At 39.3% G+C, this 16,826-nt stretch overlaps 1 protein-coding gene across 10 annotated transcripts in view; it reads left to right on the top strand.

Moving 5' to 3' along the window:
• The window catches only part of DENND1A (DENN domain containing 1A), a 540,810-nt gene that overhangs the window by 178,173 nt on the left and 345,811 nt on the right, over positions 1 to 16,826 (top strand). For 5 of the 10 annotated variants that reach the window (XM_073806587.1, XM_073806585.1, XM_073806586.1 and 2 more), the window contains exons 5-6: positions 2,222 to 2,341; positions 9,348 to 9,404. In XM_073806587.1, the coding sequence (XP_073662688.1) occupies positions 2,222 to 2,341; positions 9,348 to 9,404 (177 nt within the window). The remainder of the gene's footprint in view (positions 1 to 2,221; positions 2,342 to 9,347; positions 9,405 to 16,826) is intronic. The other 5 variants (XM_073806589.1, XM_073806590.1, XM_033858572.2 and 2 more) reach the window with 1 other exon arrangement.

The following is a 16,826-nucleotide window of genomic DNA, read 5'->3' as shown; positions in this document are numbered from 1 at the left end:
TTGAACGAAGTAAATGAGTAATGAATCTTTCTTTGAGCCTACAATGTAGCTGAAAGAATTTTCAGCCTTTTTAAAGGTAGTGAAAAGATAATAGAGAAATTAATGACATTCAAATCACAAACCAAGTTGTGTTCCTTCTGTGTCCTTTTCCTAGAAATCCTGGGTGTTTTCTTTTCATCTAGTCCTATCAATACCCTTTCCTTCTAGGATGCTTCTTTTTAAACAGTCTAGAAGTGAAGTCAAACCCTGAGTTAAAATAATGAACAGTCATATTTTACATGATCACATGATAGTATTTCATAAAAGCATGACCTTATTTGTAACTTAGAATCATCCTGACCTGTTGGTTTAAATATTTCAATAATACAGGTTTTCCCCCTCCCCCATTGAGGCCCACTTTTTTCCCCAATCACTTTAATTATGTGAGCTAGAATCCTGTTTCTCACACATCTTTAGTTCTCAACCTTGTTAAAATTAATCATATAATCCCCCTTTAAAACATAGTATTAAATCACCATAGTAACACAGTATCCAAGCTTTATAGATAAAACATAACAGCCATAAGAAGGTAGTTTGGTGTCCCCTTGACAGCTCTGTAACTTTTGTAGAAATATGTTCCTTCTCCTGGCTTGTGTAGGGTGGAGGATAGCGTTACTTACTTACCCCTGTTTTATTACCACATCGCTTTTAAATTGCTACCTTGTTTTTGTTCACCTTCCTAGTTAAAAAAGGAGTGTTGGAACATTCTTTTCTTTCTGAATTATTTTCTTGTACTCTCTAACCACTCCTTGAGGGCTGGAATTGTTTCCTTTAATATGACCAGTAGGGTCCACTGACCTTTTGTTCTGGAATACCTTGAAAGTCTCTTTAATTTTCTTATGTGGCCTGTATAAGGGAGTTTTAGGGAAAAAAAGGCTATCCATATTTGAAAACTTAATTCACATCCTATCAAAAAACTCAATCAGTCTGCCTTTGGAAAAGGCCTGGTGAACCATGATTTTTCATTTCTACTGACAATTTATAACAGATTATAGGTGAGAGCATCAATTTGAATATTTTATCAATTTGAGGATATTTTGTAAAATATGTTCTGTATAAGATACAATACTAGTTAATGAGTTCCTTTGAATAATTCAATGTCACATTCTAAAATATTATGTTAGCATAAATTTGTGTATTAGAGTTTGTAACATTTAGCTTCTTTTTAAAAAGGAACCTAAGCTAACTGGTAAACTGATCTTAAAAAGTGGATTTTTTAAACATTTTGTAACTTTAAAAAAGAGTTTCTAGATTAATGTGATTAGTAATATGCTTTTTAATTTTTTGAAGCAGATGTTTTCTATTTTATGTGTGGTTTGCTGATTTTTGTGTTGATGCAGGAATTTTTAGCTTTTATCTTAAATGTTTTTCTTTAAAACCTTGTTTCCATTTCTTAGAAAATACCTTGCATTGATAAGACATTTGCTATTTCTGTCCTGTAAGATATAAAATATATTCCTCATAAATTTGGAAATTATGAAAGATACAGGAATTTAGGAATATAACAGCTAACCTTTCCCTCTTTTGAATTCCAGGTCCTCCCCTTAGTAGCTCTGTGAACTTGATTCAGTTATTTACCTGTTCAGTTCTATAGTTTCCTTTTCTGTAAAATGGGAACATCTTCTAAATTCCAGGGTTGCTGGGAGAGTCAATGAGATGGTATAATATCAAGTGTCTAACTTTGTGGCTGGTACTTCAATTCTGCTGTTGCAATCCCTGTTATTTTCTGAACTAGAGGAATGATCAAGTGAGCATCATTACCAGCGAGCTGGCAGAGAGGGCTTTGGCGTCAGATGGGTCTGGGTTTAAAATTCAGCTTTTTGCAGTTTACCAGCTGGCACCTTAGGCAGTGCCACTGTAGGTTATTTCTTCATCTATAAAATGAGGTTAATAGAATGCACCTTTCAGAACTGGATGCAGTGATCAACAGGGACACCTGCCTGAGCTCAGCAAGTAGGAGGTTTGGTAGCTGTGATGACGTGGTCACTGCTTGCTGTCATTTTTTTGTTTTTAAATACTAGCTCACAGTCTGTTCCCTTGAAGTGTGTAAATTTTAAGTTCATTTATAAAGAATTCCACTGAGAAAGGAAATGTTACAGGTTCAACGACTTGTTGTGATTAGATACTTTATCAGGAAACTTACTGCACATTCATTTTCCCCTTTGTTCTGTCTCTGCCGCAGCCTCTCAGTTAGCCAAGTTGGCCAGAACTTCACGTTTGTGCTCACTGACATTGACAGCAAACAGAGATTCGGATTCTGCCGCTTATCTTCAGGAGCCAAGAGTTGCTTCTGTATCTTAAGGTAAGGAAAATGGCTTTGGCTATTGGCTAGTTCTGTGAAACAATGTCAGCATTTACGTTGTTCTTCTGTAATTAAATTTTCCAGCTGTTCTTTTTATTTTCCTATCTGTTTCCCAAAAGTCACTGCACTTGGGGCGAAGGACTTCACAGTGTTGTCCTTGCACTTTAAGTTCTACAGATAATTGTATTTATTTATTTGTATCACATCCCTTGGGTGGGAAAAGGGATCATTGCTTCTGGGGAGTGTGTAGAAGCTGGAGAATCAGCATGGCTTCAGTTCCTCCTGCTGTTATCTGGAGCTGTCAGAAATTAGCCTGTTAGGCTTTCCCTTGGACATTTTGTGTATGTAAGATTATTAATAAAGTATGTGTCTGTAGCTCAGGACGTCTTGCAGACACTGATTGTGTCCTTCTCAGAGTAACACCCCTGCCCCCTTTGGGTCAATGAGTGAGTAACTGTTTCCCAACTTGGCTCCCTCTGTAGAGGTTTGAAAAAAGTGCAGAATCCTGTAAGAAGGCTTCTTTAGGTCTTCTAAAACCCCCTTCATACACTAGAATCATACTTGCTTACTGCTCCATTTCCTCCTGCCAGAGACGTAAGGCATGTTCTGGGGTGGGAGGATGTGTGGAAATCTGATTTTGGAGCTGCTGGCTCTGGGCTCCTGCTGGGAGCCTCCTGAGGGGGAAGTAAAGGCATCCCACACACCCTCCTCCCCATCTGCCTCGGTTAAGTAGGTGTCAGAGGGGCCTGCCTCCTGTCTCTCTCTGCTCATGTGCAACAGCTCAGGGCAGGACAGCAGGGAGGCGCCCCTGACAAAACCCGGGTCCCCAGGCTTGGGGCTGGGGATAAGAGGCCAGACCCTCTATGAATTCCAGAAAGGGTAGTTCTCTGGTGTACTAGTCTCTGCACTTTCTTCTCCTCCTCACTAGGAAGAGACCGCCCCTGCCCCCCAAACACACACACCCTCACACCATGAGCGGGTGAGGGCTGACTTTCGAAGTGCCTGAGCTCGATAACTGTCAGTCGGGACTGCTACTTCTGCATTTCTCTACACAAATCTTATTATCATTATTATTTTTAATCAGTGAAATCAACTTTCTTCTTCATCAAGCATAGCATCTAATTTGGGCCCTAGAGAACAACCGCTGGAAAGGCCTTAAGAAGAAGGGACAAAGCCGGCTGCTTGTGAGGCTGCTGTGCTCACGCACACCTCAGTAGTCTAGGCCCAAGGATTGCCTGCCCAGGGTATTAGACTCTGATGTAAATTACTACTTACTTTTTATTTAACAGTGTTTTTTTCAAGAAAATTTTCTCTTCCATTTTTGTCTAATGGTATATTTCAGCCTTGGCTAGGACACTGCATATTTATGTAGTCATTCAAAGGAGATGAGGGTTTAAACCACGTTCTTGAAGTTTTGCAGAAAGGTTTTTGTCCCATGGTGTTTTGGGTTGTGATGTTTCTTTCAAAGCTTGGATGTGTGTGTTGGGGGAAAGGGGACTCTTGAATTGCCATTATTGCATTCTCTCAGCAAATTTCAGAGAGTGAAAATCTGTTTATTTAAAAATTTAAGTTTAAAGATTGCTCGCATCCGATTCTGGCGTTTGACTCTGTGTGTCTACATGTAGGGCCATGGATTTCATGTTTGCGAGAAGCTAGTTGAATAGCCTCTTGCTGTCATCATTTAGAATGAAAAATAACAGCAATTTGTGTGTTTTCTGTCTGTTATACTCGCTTGGAACTATGGAAAAAAATTTGGTGGGTTAATTCATTCATCTGTTTGTCAGCCCTTAATTGAACGCCTACTATTAGCTAGTCCCTGTCCTTGAAGAGTTCCCAAGACGAGCTGGGGAGACAGATGATTATGCTATAATATGCTATATATAACACATAGAACGACCCCATGGCATAATGTCTTCTTACTGTTGATAATCTAGTGCCAGAGGATAGTGGCTGTAGTTAAAAATAGTCTTCTGTGACTCCTGGGACATGAATTTCATGGGTATTTAACATGAGGGCGGAAGGCTCTCTTTATCTTATCCACCTTTTGCTTATATACAGGGCACACAAAATGGCACTTTCCCTGTGCTTGGTTTGGAAACATTGCTGGGCCGAGACTAGCATATGAGTGGAACGGTTTCTGTTAACCCTGGATGACTGGTTGGTGACATGTCCAGTGGAGAGTGGAGAAGTCTGCCAAGAGAACGTGGGTGGGATTTGGGTCTGGGTTACATTATAAGTATCATCCTCTTTTGCTGTTTGGTCTCCTTCCTTTAGTTAACCTGTGTCTTGAGGTCCAGTCATCTTTCTCAGTGTGCCTAGTACTATAGCTCAAGTCTGCTCGGAAGCCACCTTTACTTTTGTTTTCCATTTTTTCCCATGAGGGATGTAGTTCCTAGTGATGGCATCCATGCAGACATAGCCTCCACTGTTCTAGGATTAACTTCTTAGGGTCACTTTCTTTCTGGCTGCTGTCCCAAGCTCATATGCTTCCTGGCCCATATGAGCGACTGGACCTTTCTGCCTTCACACATTTACCCATCCTCCCAGACTCAGCTTGGCCACTTCTCAGAGTAGCCTTCTCCAGGCAGAGGTAATCATCCCATCCTCTAGATGCACCCAGCATGCTTTCACACTTCAGTTACACACTCATAAGCCTTGATCTTCCTTTGTCTTTCTCCTATTGAACAGTTAACTCTTTAGGGGTAAAGACTGTGTCTTAAACAGCTCTGTATCCCCAGCACTTAGTGTAGTGCTCGACCAAGATATTGTGTGCATGGCCTTCAGAGACAGGGAGATCCGTTCCATTCGGTTGGAAGAACAGGAAACGGATACTGAGGGCTCTGAGTGAGAGGACAGGCCACATTGGACGCTAGTTCAAAGAGAAAATATGAAATCCAGTTATTGGTTCATATTACCAAACAATTCATGTTAGTCATAAGAGGTGCACCTTTGAGTGTCACAGTGGAGATTCAATGACACAGTGGACAGACATTATGTCCATAAAGGACTAGGTCATCAGTATTTACAAAATTTGAACTTAATTTCACAATGAAAGGTTCTTAGACATCCTTTATTCAGTATAACTTATTAGGTTCATTGTGAGGGGCATTGTCCTTCCCCCTAGAATGTAAGCTCCATGAAGGCTTGGAATTCTTACCTTTGTTTGTTTTGTTCACAAATACACCCAAAGTGTATTTAAGAATGTCTGCACATAGTAGACAGTTAGTAATACTTGTTTTATGAAAGATTGAATCTCTGAGTTTTTTTGTTTCTTTTTTTGCTGTATGCGGGCCTCTCACTGTTGTTGCCTCTCCTGTTGTGGAGCACAGGCTCCGGACGCACAGGCTCAGTGGCCATGGCTCACGGGCCCAGCTGCTCTGCGGCATGTGGGATCCTCCCGGACTGGGGCATGAACCCACGTCCCCTAGCATTGGCAGGCGGACTCTCAACCACTGCGCCACCAGGGAAGCCCTCTGAGTTTATTTTTAAACATTTTTTCAAAGTTGGTTTGAACTCTTGTCACCAGCTAACCTTGACAGAGATGTAGTTGTACTGAAGTATAAGTCTTGTTAATGAAAGTACCGTGGTATATAAAGTCAAATGCACTATTTCTTCCCACAATTGACTGGTTCTCTCTATTAAAGCATTTTAATTTACCTTGAGAGTCACCATTATATTATTTAACTAGCTGCTAGTTAAATAATCTAGTTAATACTAGATTAAAAGCACCAGCTAGGAGAACAGGAGTTACGGGTAAGTTAGTTGTTCTTCAGTATAAACCCAGGAATCTGAGAAAGTATTTTAGCATTTTTAGATAGCACCATCTGAATCTAAGATATAATAAGTATTTACCTCTGAAATCTTTCAAATATCATAAGACAGAGTGACCTAAATCACTTTTTTTGTGGCTTCTATTGCCCAAATAACACATGCCCCATCAAGGCTTAAACTGTAATGAAATATGCTATTTATAGCCAACTTCTGGTTTTGGATGAACAGAAGGAATGCCAGAGTTCAAACCCATAACTGTATTGCTTGGGGTTGGGGGGAGTAGATTATGGAAGATAAGCCATACAATATTAAATTTCTTTACTCTTTATAAAGGAACTTTAAAAATATTTGTGTTCTACAATTTTCCCCTGTATATATAGGGATCTTATTTCAGCTCTTGAGAAAGCTTGAGTAACTATCTTTATACCCAAATAGGATTGTTCAGAACCTATTATACATTTCGGGAAGAAATAACTTGTTTCATCAAGATGGTATCTAAAATTTTTTTAGTTTAACATTTAAAGTTTTTATTCAATTAGTATCTTTGTATCTAGTATATACCAGGAATGAGCAATGTATAACACGTGGTCTTTGGCCTTTATTTACCTTGGGGTTCCATAAAATAGACACAGGGATCTAGCCCCAGCGCTCCATATGAGAACCTTTCAGATGTCATATTCATCCAAGATTTTGGTGAGCTGAATTTTCTGAACTTCGTATTACAAACTGAAAACAATGTATACTTTTTGTCCTTTACCAAATATAAAATTGAATATATTTCTGGGTGCACTGTTCCCAGGCCACCTCTGATTTTGATACCCACTTCCCATTTCACTTCTACTACCCTTCCTGTCTTAGGAGCCACTTAATCTTTGGGAAGGGACTCTGTAAACAAGTAATTAAAATATAATGTGATAAGTGCTATTTTAAAAAATATGTATGTGTAGTGTTCTTTGGGGTAACAGATTAGGCAGTGCCCATGTCTGACTTGGAGAATTAGAGAAAGTGTTGCTGATGGGTTCCAGTTAAACTGGGTCTTAGAGAATCAATGGGGGCTTGCCTAGAGGAGAAAGGGAGAAAAGCTCTCTGGGCAGTGAGAACTGGTACACAAAGGCCCAGAGAAATGAAAGGTATAGCAAGATGAAAGAATGATGAGAATTCTGATGAGAGGGTGATAGCAAGAGATGATGCCATAAAAGTCTTGGGGCCAGGCTGTGAAAGCCCTTGTGGGACATGCTCAAGATTTTGGATTTATCCCATAGAAAATGGTGCGCCATGCAATGGTCTGGGGCAGGCGTTAGAAATATTGTTTTTACACCAAGGGTAAAGTGGCTTTTGTACATGAAATTGCTATCTACACAGGCTTGGGATTTTCTGGTTATTGTTAGAGGGATGCTGCACATCACTTTGGGAGTAACACCTGATTTAGATTGGAATTTTCAAGCCTCAACTTTAGTTGTTTTTTTTTTTTAATTATACCTTAATGAAATATGTTCCTTGGCCCTCGTTGGGGAGTTATTGTCCTTCTTCCCATGCAAATTGGCATGTGGGCTTATGTTTAAACGTTAATTGTGTTAAGTGAGAACCATCCTCCTTCTGGAACACTTTCTGTCTTAATGGCAGGAACAACTGTCGCATCGTTTTTTCATCTGTATTGTGCTCATTTCTACTATAAACAGGAAAGCTCAGTTTTCACAGAGAAAAAGAAGCTAGAAGTAATAGAGTCTGGTTTTGAGAACTTTGGCTTCTCTAACTGTTCCAACACATACAGTTTAGGAGAAAAATCAAAGGACTCTTTCCTTAGGCAGGTGCAGTGGCAGAAGCGCTTTTGGATTGTGTTTTAGCTGCTTTGGTTTAAAATAAGTCTATGGGGGATGGGGAAGGGAGTTGGGAAGGAAGGCTGTGGGGACAGCTCCCAGATTTTTACCTTGAAAGCAGGTGCTGCTGAAATACTCCAGAAACAGATGGAACCTCCTATTCTTGTTTTAAGCTATTTATGGTTGTCTCGCCTGAGGGTATCCTGCTATACAAAAATGCACAGCCTGATGTTTGAGGGCAGTTTGGGCATCAAAGCTGGGGCCCCTCTGGGAGAAATCAGCCTTTCTTCCCAATGCCTTAAATGCCATTTGGGAAACCTGGATCTTTCATACTATTTAACAGAAGACTTCCCTCTGGTTTTCAAGTGTTTCCATCTCTCTGGGGCTGTTTGGTTTCTTTTTAATTCCTTCTCTTAAAAGTACGATGGGTACAATGTTGTTTTCTGGATGGTCAACTGGGAGAAGGCCTGACTGCTACGCAGATTATAACTCCACTCATTGTGGGTCCTGGCACATGGCTCTGTCAGAAACTGAACCCATGGGATGGGGCTTGCAGAGGCTCTGGTTTACTAGGCCTAGGGCCCTTTCTCAGAGTATTTTGAAAGGCTTGCAGGGGGATGTGTTCATCAGAACATCACTTTGTGGGAGGCTGTAACTTTTTCTTTCTTAATTAAAAAAAATGAAGTGGTTGGGGAATGTTGCATGTTTTATTGCCACACAGATGCTTTCATGCTTAGAAATGTATAATCCTCTAGGGAGTCACAACTCAACAATAGTAACAAGCTGTACAGTTTTAAGAAAATCACCTTTAAAGAGGAGAAAGGAAGATAAATAAAATTGCCCTTGCTCTCCTAGCAGCCTGCTGTTTGAGGGGCTGAGAAGCTGGACAGTTGGAAGGACAGGTGTGTCTTCTGCACCAGCAGCCAGCCTCAGGGCTGCCCACCATAGGAGAAAGCTTCTTTTCTCCTCCTGGTCCTTTACAAAGGAAACCAGCCTGTGAGTTGTGAGTATTTGCAAATCCAAGACTTTGGCTAAAAGAAAATTCTCATTTTGAGATTGAATGAGTTGGGCATTACAATAGACATGGTATCTTCTCACTCTGTTTTGAAGGCAGAGCATTCATTTTCCTAATGCTCACGAAGCTTAGTGTAGGGCAGCAAGTGAAACTGCCCTAGGAACTCCAGGAGTGCACTTTTTTGTTGTTTCCCCTCCATAGCTTATTCATCTTGCTGCCTCTAGCAACTGCTGCTGATGGCTAATGTTATACCGTTTTGTAGATGGATAGAGTTAAGGCAGGAGAGCTCACTATAGAGGATTTGGAATGGAAGGGAGGAATCAGCATTTATTTAATATGCCAGGTGGTTTATATAATTCTCATTTATTCTTATTGCAACCTTATGAAATTATCTCCCTTGTAGAGATAAAGGGCTGGAGACTGAAAGAGATACAGTGACTTGGCCAAGATCTCACAAAGAGTAAGTGAAGGAATTTGGTTTGGAACCTAAAATCCAAACCAGAGCTCATACCCTCAACTGCTTTGGGCTTATTGCCATACCTTTATTTTGTGTCTGATGCAAAACTTCAAGTTTTATTTTCTTGCCACCAAGCAAGCTTTACGGGTTTCAAAAGTTTGTTTCTTGGGCTTCCCTGGTGGCGCAGTGGTTGAGAGTCCTCCTGCCGGTGCAGGGGACACGGGTTTGTGCCCCGGTCCGGGAGGATCCCACATGCCGCGGAGCGGCTGGACCCGTGAGCCATGGCCGCTGAGCCTGCTCGTCCGGAGCCTGTGCTCTGCAACGGGAGAGGCCACAACAGTGAGAGACCCGCGTACCGCAAAAAGAAAAAAGTTTGTTTCTCTTCATATATATTTAGATAAAAGAGCCATGATCAGTTGTTTGCCTTTGCAGAATGATCTCAGAGGTGAGTTTAAAGAGCTCTTAAGAATAATGTACTACAGCCCATCCTCATTTTATATATGATGAAATTGAGACCTGTTGCAAGTTCTTTAGCTGGCTAATAGCAATCTTCTGACCCCCAATCCAGAGTCTTGTCCAGGATATGGCAATGATTTTTCCAACTCAGGAGAATAAGCCCGAGACCACCTGTGACTAAGGTTTTTCAGGACTCAGTAACCTCCAGTTAGCATCAAAAAGTCACATCCGCTTTTGGCCAGCGTCATTGCAGTCTGTGTGGACAATCCAACCATACTATTATAAAGAAAATGATACAGTTTTGTTTAAATCTGATGCAGGGTATGTTTGAATGGAAAACCAGTAAAACTGATCCTGCTTTCTGAGAGAAAGAGAGTCTTAAGAATTCCATATGAGGGACGCTTTTTGGGAGACAGGGAAAACATTCTATAGGAGAGGCCAGTTGGTGCTTTTTGGTTGAGTCTGAGTGTCAGCAATTTTTATTGGACCTCCCTGCAAGCAAACCACCTTCCTACAACAGCAACAATAAGCAGAATGTATTTATTTGAGCCTTATCTTTGCTTTTCACTGGGCAGGGGGTAGAAAGGAAAATAACTCAATATGCTTCACACCTAAAATTGCCCTTTGGATCTAAGCTGCACTCTTATTTTAAGAGCAAGATAGATTTGTGAATACAAAGAAGAGTCTGAATTTAGGTTTTCTGGCCCTTCCAATGATCAGTTTTAGAAGCAGTAGGAGGCCTAACATTTATCCCTCGTGGAAAGGCCCCGGAAGACTGAGATAATAGTGTGCCTCTTTACATCATTTCAAACAGAAAACTCATTATGCCATCTGAAGTTTGAAGAGCCCACAATTCTTAAAATCAATTATGAGTCACTTATTTTTAAGCTGTAATTTTTTTGAGATTATGAAGATATACTTCCTCATTAGAAGACTTTAGAAAATTTCAGAAAAGTAAGAAAAGCAGTCTATCATCTTATGACTCTAATAATGACTAGATGTGTTTCTTTCCTTGGATTGGGATCATGCTGTAGATATAGTTTTCTACCTAGCTTTTCCATTTATCATATTGTAAGCAAGCATCTTTCCATATCATTAAATATTCTTTCCTGAGAATCTTTTTGACTGTATAACTTATTTTTGTGAGATTGATTTATAAGGGAAGACACTCTTAGTTATCTTAAAAAAAATTTCTTGCTAAGACTTAACATGCTTTTAAAAAATGGATTTGTTCCAGTGAATTTGTCATTCAGCTAATTACTTTGGTATTTTTGTTTAAAAGAAAAGCTCAACTACTTTTTATCTTAACGTGTGAGCTATTACCCAATTCTTGACAATGAAGAATAATTATTAACTTATGAAAAGTGAACATAAAAGTATGGAAATAGTATCAAAAGTCTTATTTAAATCAAATGACAAATAATGTATTTAGTTTACTTTTCCTTTTCCTATTTTCACTTTGACATATCTTCAAAGTAATCCTTTTTATTAGTGTGAGTTGTGTTGTAAATTGCAAAAATAATGTAGCATATAGGGAATGCTTTTAAAGTTACATAGCAATATAAATTTTGATTTTTAATATATTACATTCTGAATGAAAAGAAAGTATATGCATCTTAAAACTTTATGTAGAGATAACTTAGGGAATTTTTAAACGTTGTAGGTAAAATTAAGTTCTGTGCTGTAGTATGCAATGGAAATTGAATAGGTGTTTATTTCTCATTCATGGGACATGTAACTACCAGTAACCTTCAGCAAAACTAAGGGCAATTGTCCTCTAACTCAATTCACAAGTGTTAGACTGCCACTATGGAGACTTTTAATCCCTTATCTATAATATAAAACAATATTTATTACAAAATTAATTCTGAGAGGCATTATTTATGGTTTCTAATCCATTGTATTTCAGATGTCTTTGAAGTAAGGTGGGTGGAGCTTTGTATGTGGGGTTAATTGTTCCATTGTTCATTTATTCAGTCTGGTATTTTAACTAGCTCTTTATGTGTATTAATGAGCCCAAAATGCAGCAAAAATGCTGGGCTCTAAAAAAAACTTGACATTTTAAAACTTATTTAAACGTGTGGTGGAAAAAGAAGTTGAGTGAAATTCAGTGTCCTGTAGTTTTTTTGCCTGAGCTCCTAATGACTGGTTTCCTTTAAAAAATTATTTTTTATTTTTTAAATTCTAGTCCTGTAAGAAAATGACAAGTTTTTTGGGGGGATAAAAAACTAAAAGCCACACACACACACACAAAAAACCCAAGTCAAAAAGACTCTAAAGAAACTATATTTGCTAGTGTCCAGTTTTCTGCTGAGCTAGGATTTTTACCATCATCTGTTTAAAAAAAAAACACACATATATAGTAATTTTCATTATCATTTTAAAGAAATTTTTAATTTGTACTTTTTCTTTTTTATTAGTATGTGGAAATATACTAAATGTTGATTATCCTCATTAAGTAAAGGTAGCCATTGTTCCCTAACTACTGGAAACAATACTTGTTTTTATCGTTTTTCTCTTTATTAAAATTCCCCAGAGATTATACTTCCAGGTCTTTTTATTTGAAGAGATAGTTTAACTTTCATACAATGGGACTCCCTGACTTTATCCTCTCCTCAGATTTAGTACTTAAATTGGAATGAACATTGGTACTATATTTGATTTCTTTCTATCTTCTTAAAAATTGGATTAATAATATAAAATATTTTTACTTACCCATCATTCATCTTTTTTCTTTTTTTAAAGGAATATCTGTCTATTTATTTATTTATTTATTGTCTGCGTTGGGTCTTCGTTGCTGCGCGTGGGCTTTCTCTAGCTTGGGTGAGCGGGGGCTACTCTTTGTTGTGGTGCGCGGGCTTCTCGTTGCGGAGCACGGGCTCAAGGTGCGCGGGCTTCAGTAGTTGTGGCACGTGGGCTCAGTAGTTGTGGCTGGCGGGCTCTAGAGCACAGGCTTAGTAGTTGTGGCACACGGGCTTAGTTGCTCCGCAGCATGTGGGATCTTCCCGGACCAGGGATGGAACGTGCATCCCCTGCGTTGGCAGGCGGATTCTTAACCACTGCACCACTAGGGGAGTCCCCCCATCATTCATCTTTGTCTCAGTTATTTCAGTGGTGAATTGAGGATAGTACTAACTGAGAATTTTGTTGTGATGACTAATAAAACAGCACTTGATAAATTTCTTTGTGTGTTATATCTACTGTGTAAGTGTTTAACTACAACCCTGTGCCTTTCTTTTGTAAACTGTGAACTGTAACCTGCAAAGAGAAAGAGCACTGATTTTAACTATATGTACACACATAAGTATGTATACATAAGTGTACATATATATTATATATACTCACATAAGTACAGACTTACATAGCAAATACTCAAGTAATCACTAAGTTAAGAAATTTCCAGCACCCAGAATAATATTTTCGCCTATGTATGTATCCCTGAGTAATATGGTATGGTTTTGTCTGGCTTGGAACCTGTATGAATTGAATTATACAATTTGGAATTGTTATTTTAAGTCTTCTTTTGCTTAATTTTTGAGATTTATCTATGCTGTTTCTTTTCTTTGCTATATAGGTGTTCCATATTGTATGACCATACTACAGTTTGTTCATACATTCAACTGTAGGAGGCCATTTGGGCTGTTTCCAGTTCATGGCTTTAATGAACATTTTTGAACAGATATCCTGGTACACAAAGGCACTAGGTTCTTTGGTGTAAGGACCTAGGAGTTGAATAGCCAAATGTCTTGGGTACATACATCTTCAACTTTATTGGATAATGCCACATTGTTTTCTAAAGTGGCTATGCCATTTTATGGTTCTGCCAACTGTGTATAAGCATGCTTCTAGTCCTACACTGCTTCCCCGTCTTGCTTTTTAAAGAAGACATGCAGCTTGCTATTCTCCTTTCACGAAGTCTGTGAGATTTAGGTGTTGTCCCTCTTTATTTCCCTAAAGATTAGTCTGGCCTCATTGTCTGAAGAGGCATTGCTGGAGAAAGAGACAGTGCTGGGGTTGGAAGAGGCAAGTTGATCATCTCTGACGTAAAATGAGCTGTAAGGTGGCATGGCATGAAGAGCATGGTCTGGAGTCAGAGCAGGACTTGAATCCTGGTCCAGCTGATGTAGAAGTGTGCTTTTAGGTGCTCCATTTACTCTTTTTGAGCCTTAATTTCCTCATATCTGCTTTTTTTGGGGTGAGGACTAGAGATAATATAGGCAAAAAATCTTGGTAAGGTAGTCACTGGTACCTTACAACATTACATAGTGCAGGAGTTATCAAAAGAAGGATAGACCAGTTGTAACATACACATGCCATTGTCATAGATGTGATTTGTGTGGGCATGTACATAACCAAATCTATGTGAGCCTGGTCACATCAACTTGAAGATGATACTTGGTGACCATGAGGTGGGCACTTACACACTGTGGGGCAGGGTGGAAAATGATGCAACATTCCTGGAAAACAATTGGCAATGTATATTCAAAACTTTTAAAATTATTCCCATTTTTGGAATCTCCTAAGGAAAACTCAAATATATGTATAGATACATGTATGAGGATGTCTATTATAGCACATAGAATGAAAAATTAGAAACAATTAATGGAGGGAGATAGCTAGGTTAATACCATTAAAATTATGTTTTCGGTGATTAATGACATGGAAAATATCTAGGACATAGTGTTATGCAAAAAAAGCAAGAGATGAATTTTCATATATGATATCTCTATTTTGTAAGAAATTTATAGAAAAAAAACCTGGTGGTTGAATATCAAAGCATTAACAATGAGACTAGTTAGGTAATGGGATCACGGGTGTTTTAAATTTTCTTTTTTGTATTTTTTAATGAAGTAGTTCTTACAGTTTTATCCTGTCAAGTTCAATCCAAATATTTATTGCACCACAGTTTATGTGTTTTTTAATTTGGAAAAATGATAACTACCTTCATATAGAACATGATTCCCAGTATAGGATGCCACAAATGGTAGTACTTTAACTACCAAAATGACCACTGATGCTCTAGTATGTGTTTTTCTCCTCCTAAGTTTGCAGAATGGACTTGAGCTCTGGAATAAGACCTGTGTTTCAAATTTTCGTTCTACTACTTACTAGCCATAGGAATGGAAGAAAGTCACTTCATCTTTCTGAGCCTCAGTTTCCTCATCCATAAAAACAGAAAATACTTACCACAGTAGCCGTGAAGATTAAATGAGATTTTTGGTGCTCAATTCCAAGTAATTATTCCCATGTTGCCTTGCAAGATTTAAAAATGCTATCAGCTATAAAGTGTACCGTAGAGGTAAAAACAGATTTTCAGGGGGAAAAAAGGGGCTGTATTGAATTTTCAGATTGATTTCACGAAGCATCTTGATTTTAGAAACATTAAAAATGAGTAAGAGTTCATCTTAATTGAGAAATGATTGCATTAATTTCACAGTGGGATATTTAGCACCTATCCTATAGATTATCATTGTTTTACACTCACCTAGTTGACCTTTTAATTTTCTCAGAAATTTCTGTTGTATTTGTGTGAAAGGACTAGGAACCTATTCCCAATTCGTGCCTCAAACCTGCTTTTTATGGCCTCAGGATCTCTGTCATAACCCGTTTTATGCTTTCACAAACTGAGCCCCTGGGGAGCTGTCTGCACTTTTCAGTGTGATCCAGCTGAATTCCTTCCCTTCCCCACTTGAGCCCTTTGATTTGCCAGGTTTTTGTTCATCTACCCTAAGGATGGACTGAGATTGCTGAGCATGGCCTCTCTTGTGGTGCAAAGTGAGAATTGTTTCTAATTGAGCAGAAACATGTGGAAGGATCAGGAATATCTCAAGGGATTACAGAAAAATTCCAAATTTGTACTACTTACAGCTTGTGTTTAGAACAGGGTCTGCTGGGAATAAATGTTAGTTAGTGTGGCCTGTGACCTTAAAAACTGTTGACATGGACTTCAGCCAGAAACTAGCCACAGACCTCCTTTGTTAAACTCATTCATAGCTCTTTGAAAACTCTAGTCAGTGAAAGTTGCCAGCTCCAATCTAAGCAGAGCCCTTTTTTTTTTTTTTTTTCCCATGCTTTGGAAACAGAGGACGCCCCTTAACCAGCAAGGCTTCTTTAATAAGACTACATGGCCTTAAACGCAATTGGAATTGACAACTTCCTGGCTTGGGTTTGCCAACTGGCAGGGCTGTGAAGCCGAGGGGACAAACAGCGTTGGGGCGCTGTGCACTTGTGTTTGTGTATGTGCAGAGGAAACTGAACTCCAGAGCACTGCGATACCCCTTCACTCCAAAAGCAACACTGTGGCCTGAACTGGACACATCTTCCTAGTGTTCTGGCTGGGGTAGACAATTCAGAATTCTCTCTCAGCATAAGGAAAAAGAGAAAATGACTGCACTTTCTTTCTTTTTTTTTTTTTTTTTTTTTTTGCGGTACGCGGGCCTCTCACTGTTGTGGCCTCTCCCGTTGCGGAGCACAGGCTCCGGACGCGCAGGCTCAGCGGCCATGGCTCACGGGCCCAGCCGCTCCGTGTCATGTGGGATCTTCCCGGACCGGGCACGGACCCGTGTCCCCTGCATCGGCAGGCGGACTCTCAACCACTGTGCCACCAGGGAAGCCCTGCACTTTCTTTTTGATGGCGATGATTCTGGCCTTTCCCTTCTTTCCTCAAAACCCTTGTTTTAATCTTTTCATCGGTGTTGTGTTGCTCAAATATAGAACAACACATTTTTGGATGGTACTCAGCATCCACTCTGGAGTTTTACTTAACAAATTTCAGTTTCTATCAAGCTGAAGGGATAGTCAGGATATCTCTTCATTTTACTGGTTGAGGAAACTGAGGCATGAGGATGTTAAGCAGTTTCTTCTCCCTTGCTCTCTATCAAAAGGAATCTTAAGAAAAGTCCTTAAATGATTTGCTGCCCCTGCAAAGCAGCATAGTAATTGAGACTAGAGACTAATATTTTCTCTGGT

This window comes from Tursiops truncatus, chromosome 6, assembly GCF_011762595.2.
Source record: "Tursiops truncatus isolate mTurTru1 chromosome 6, mTurTru1.mat.Y, whole genome shotgun sequence".
Classification (NCBI taxonomy): domain Eukaryota; kingdom Metazoa; phylum Chordata; class Mammalia; order Artiodactyla; family Delphinidae; genus Tursiops; species Tursiops truncatus.
The sequence above is the reverse complement of the archived record's forward strand: the minus strand, read 5'-3'. Positions and strand labels throughout refer to the sequence as shown.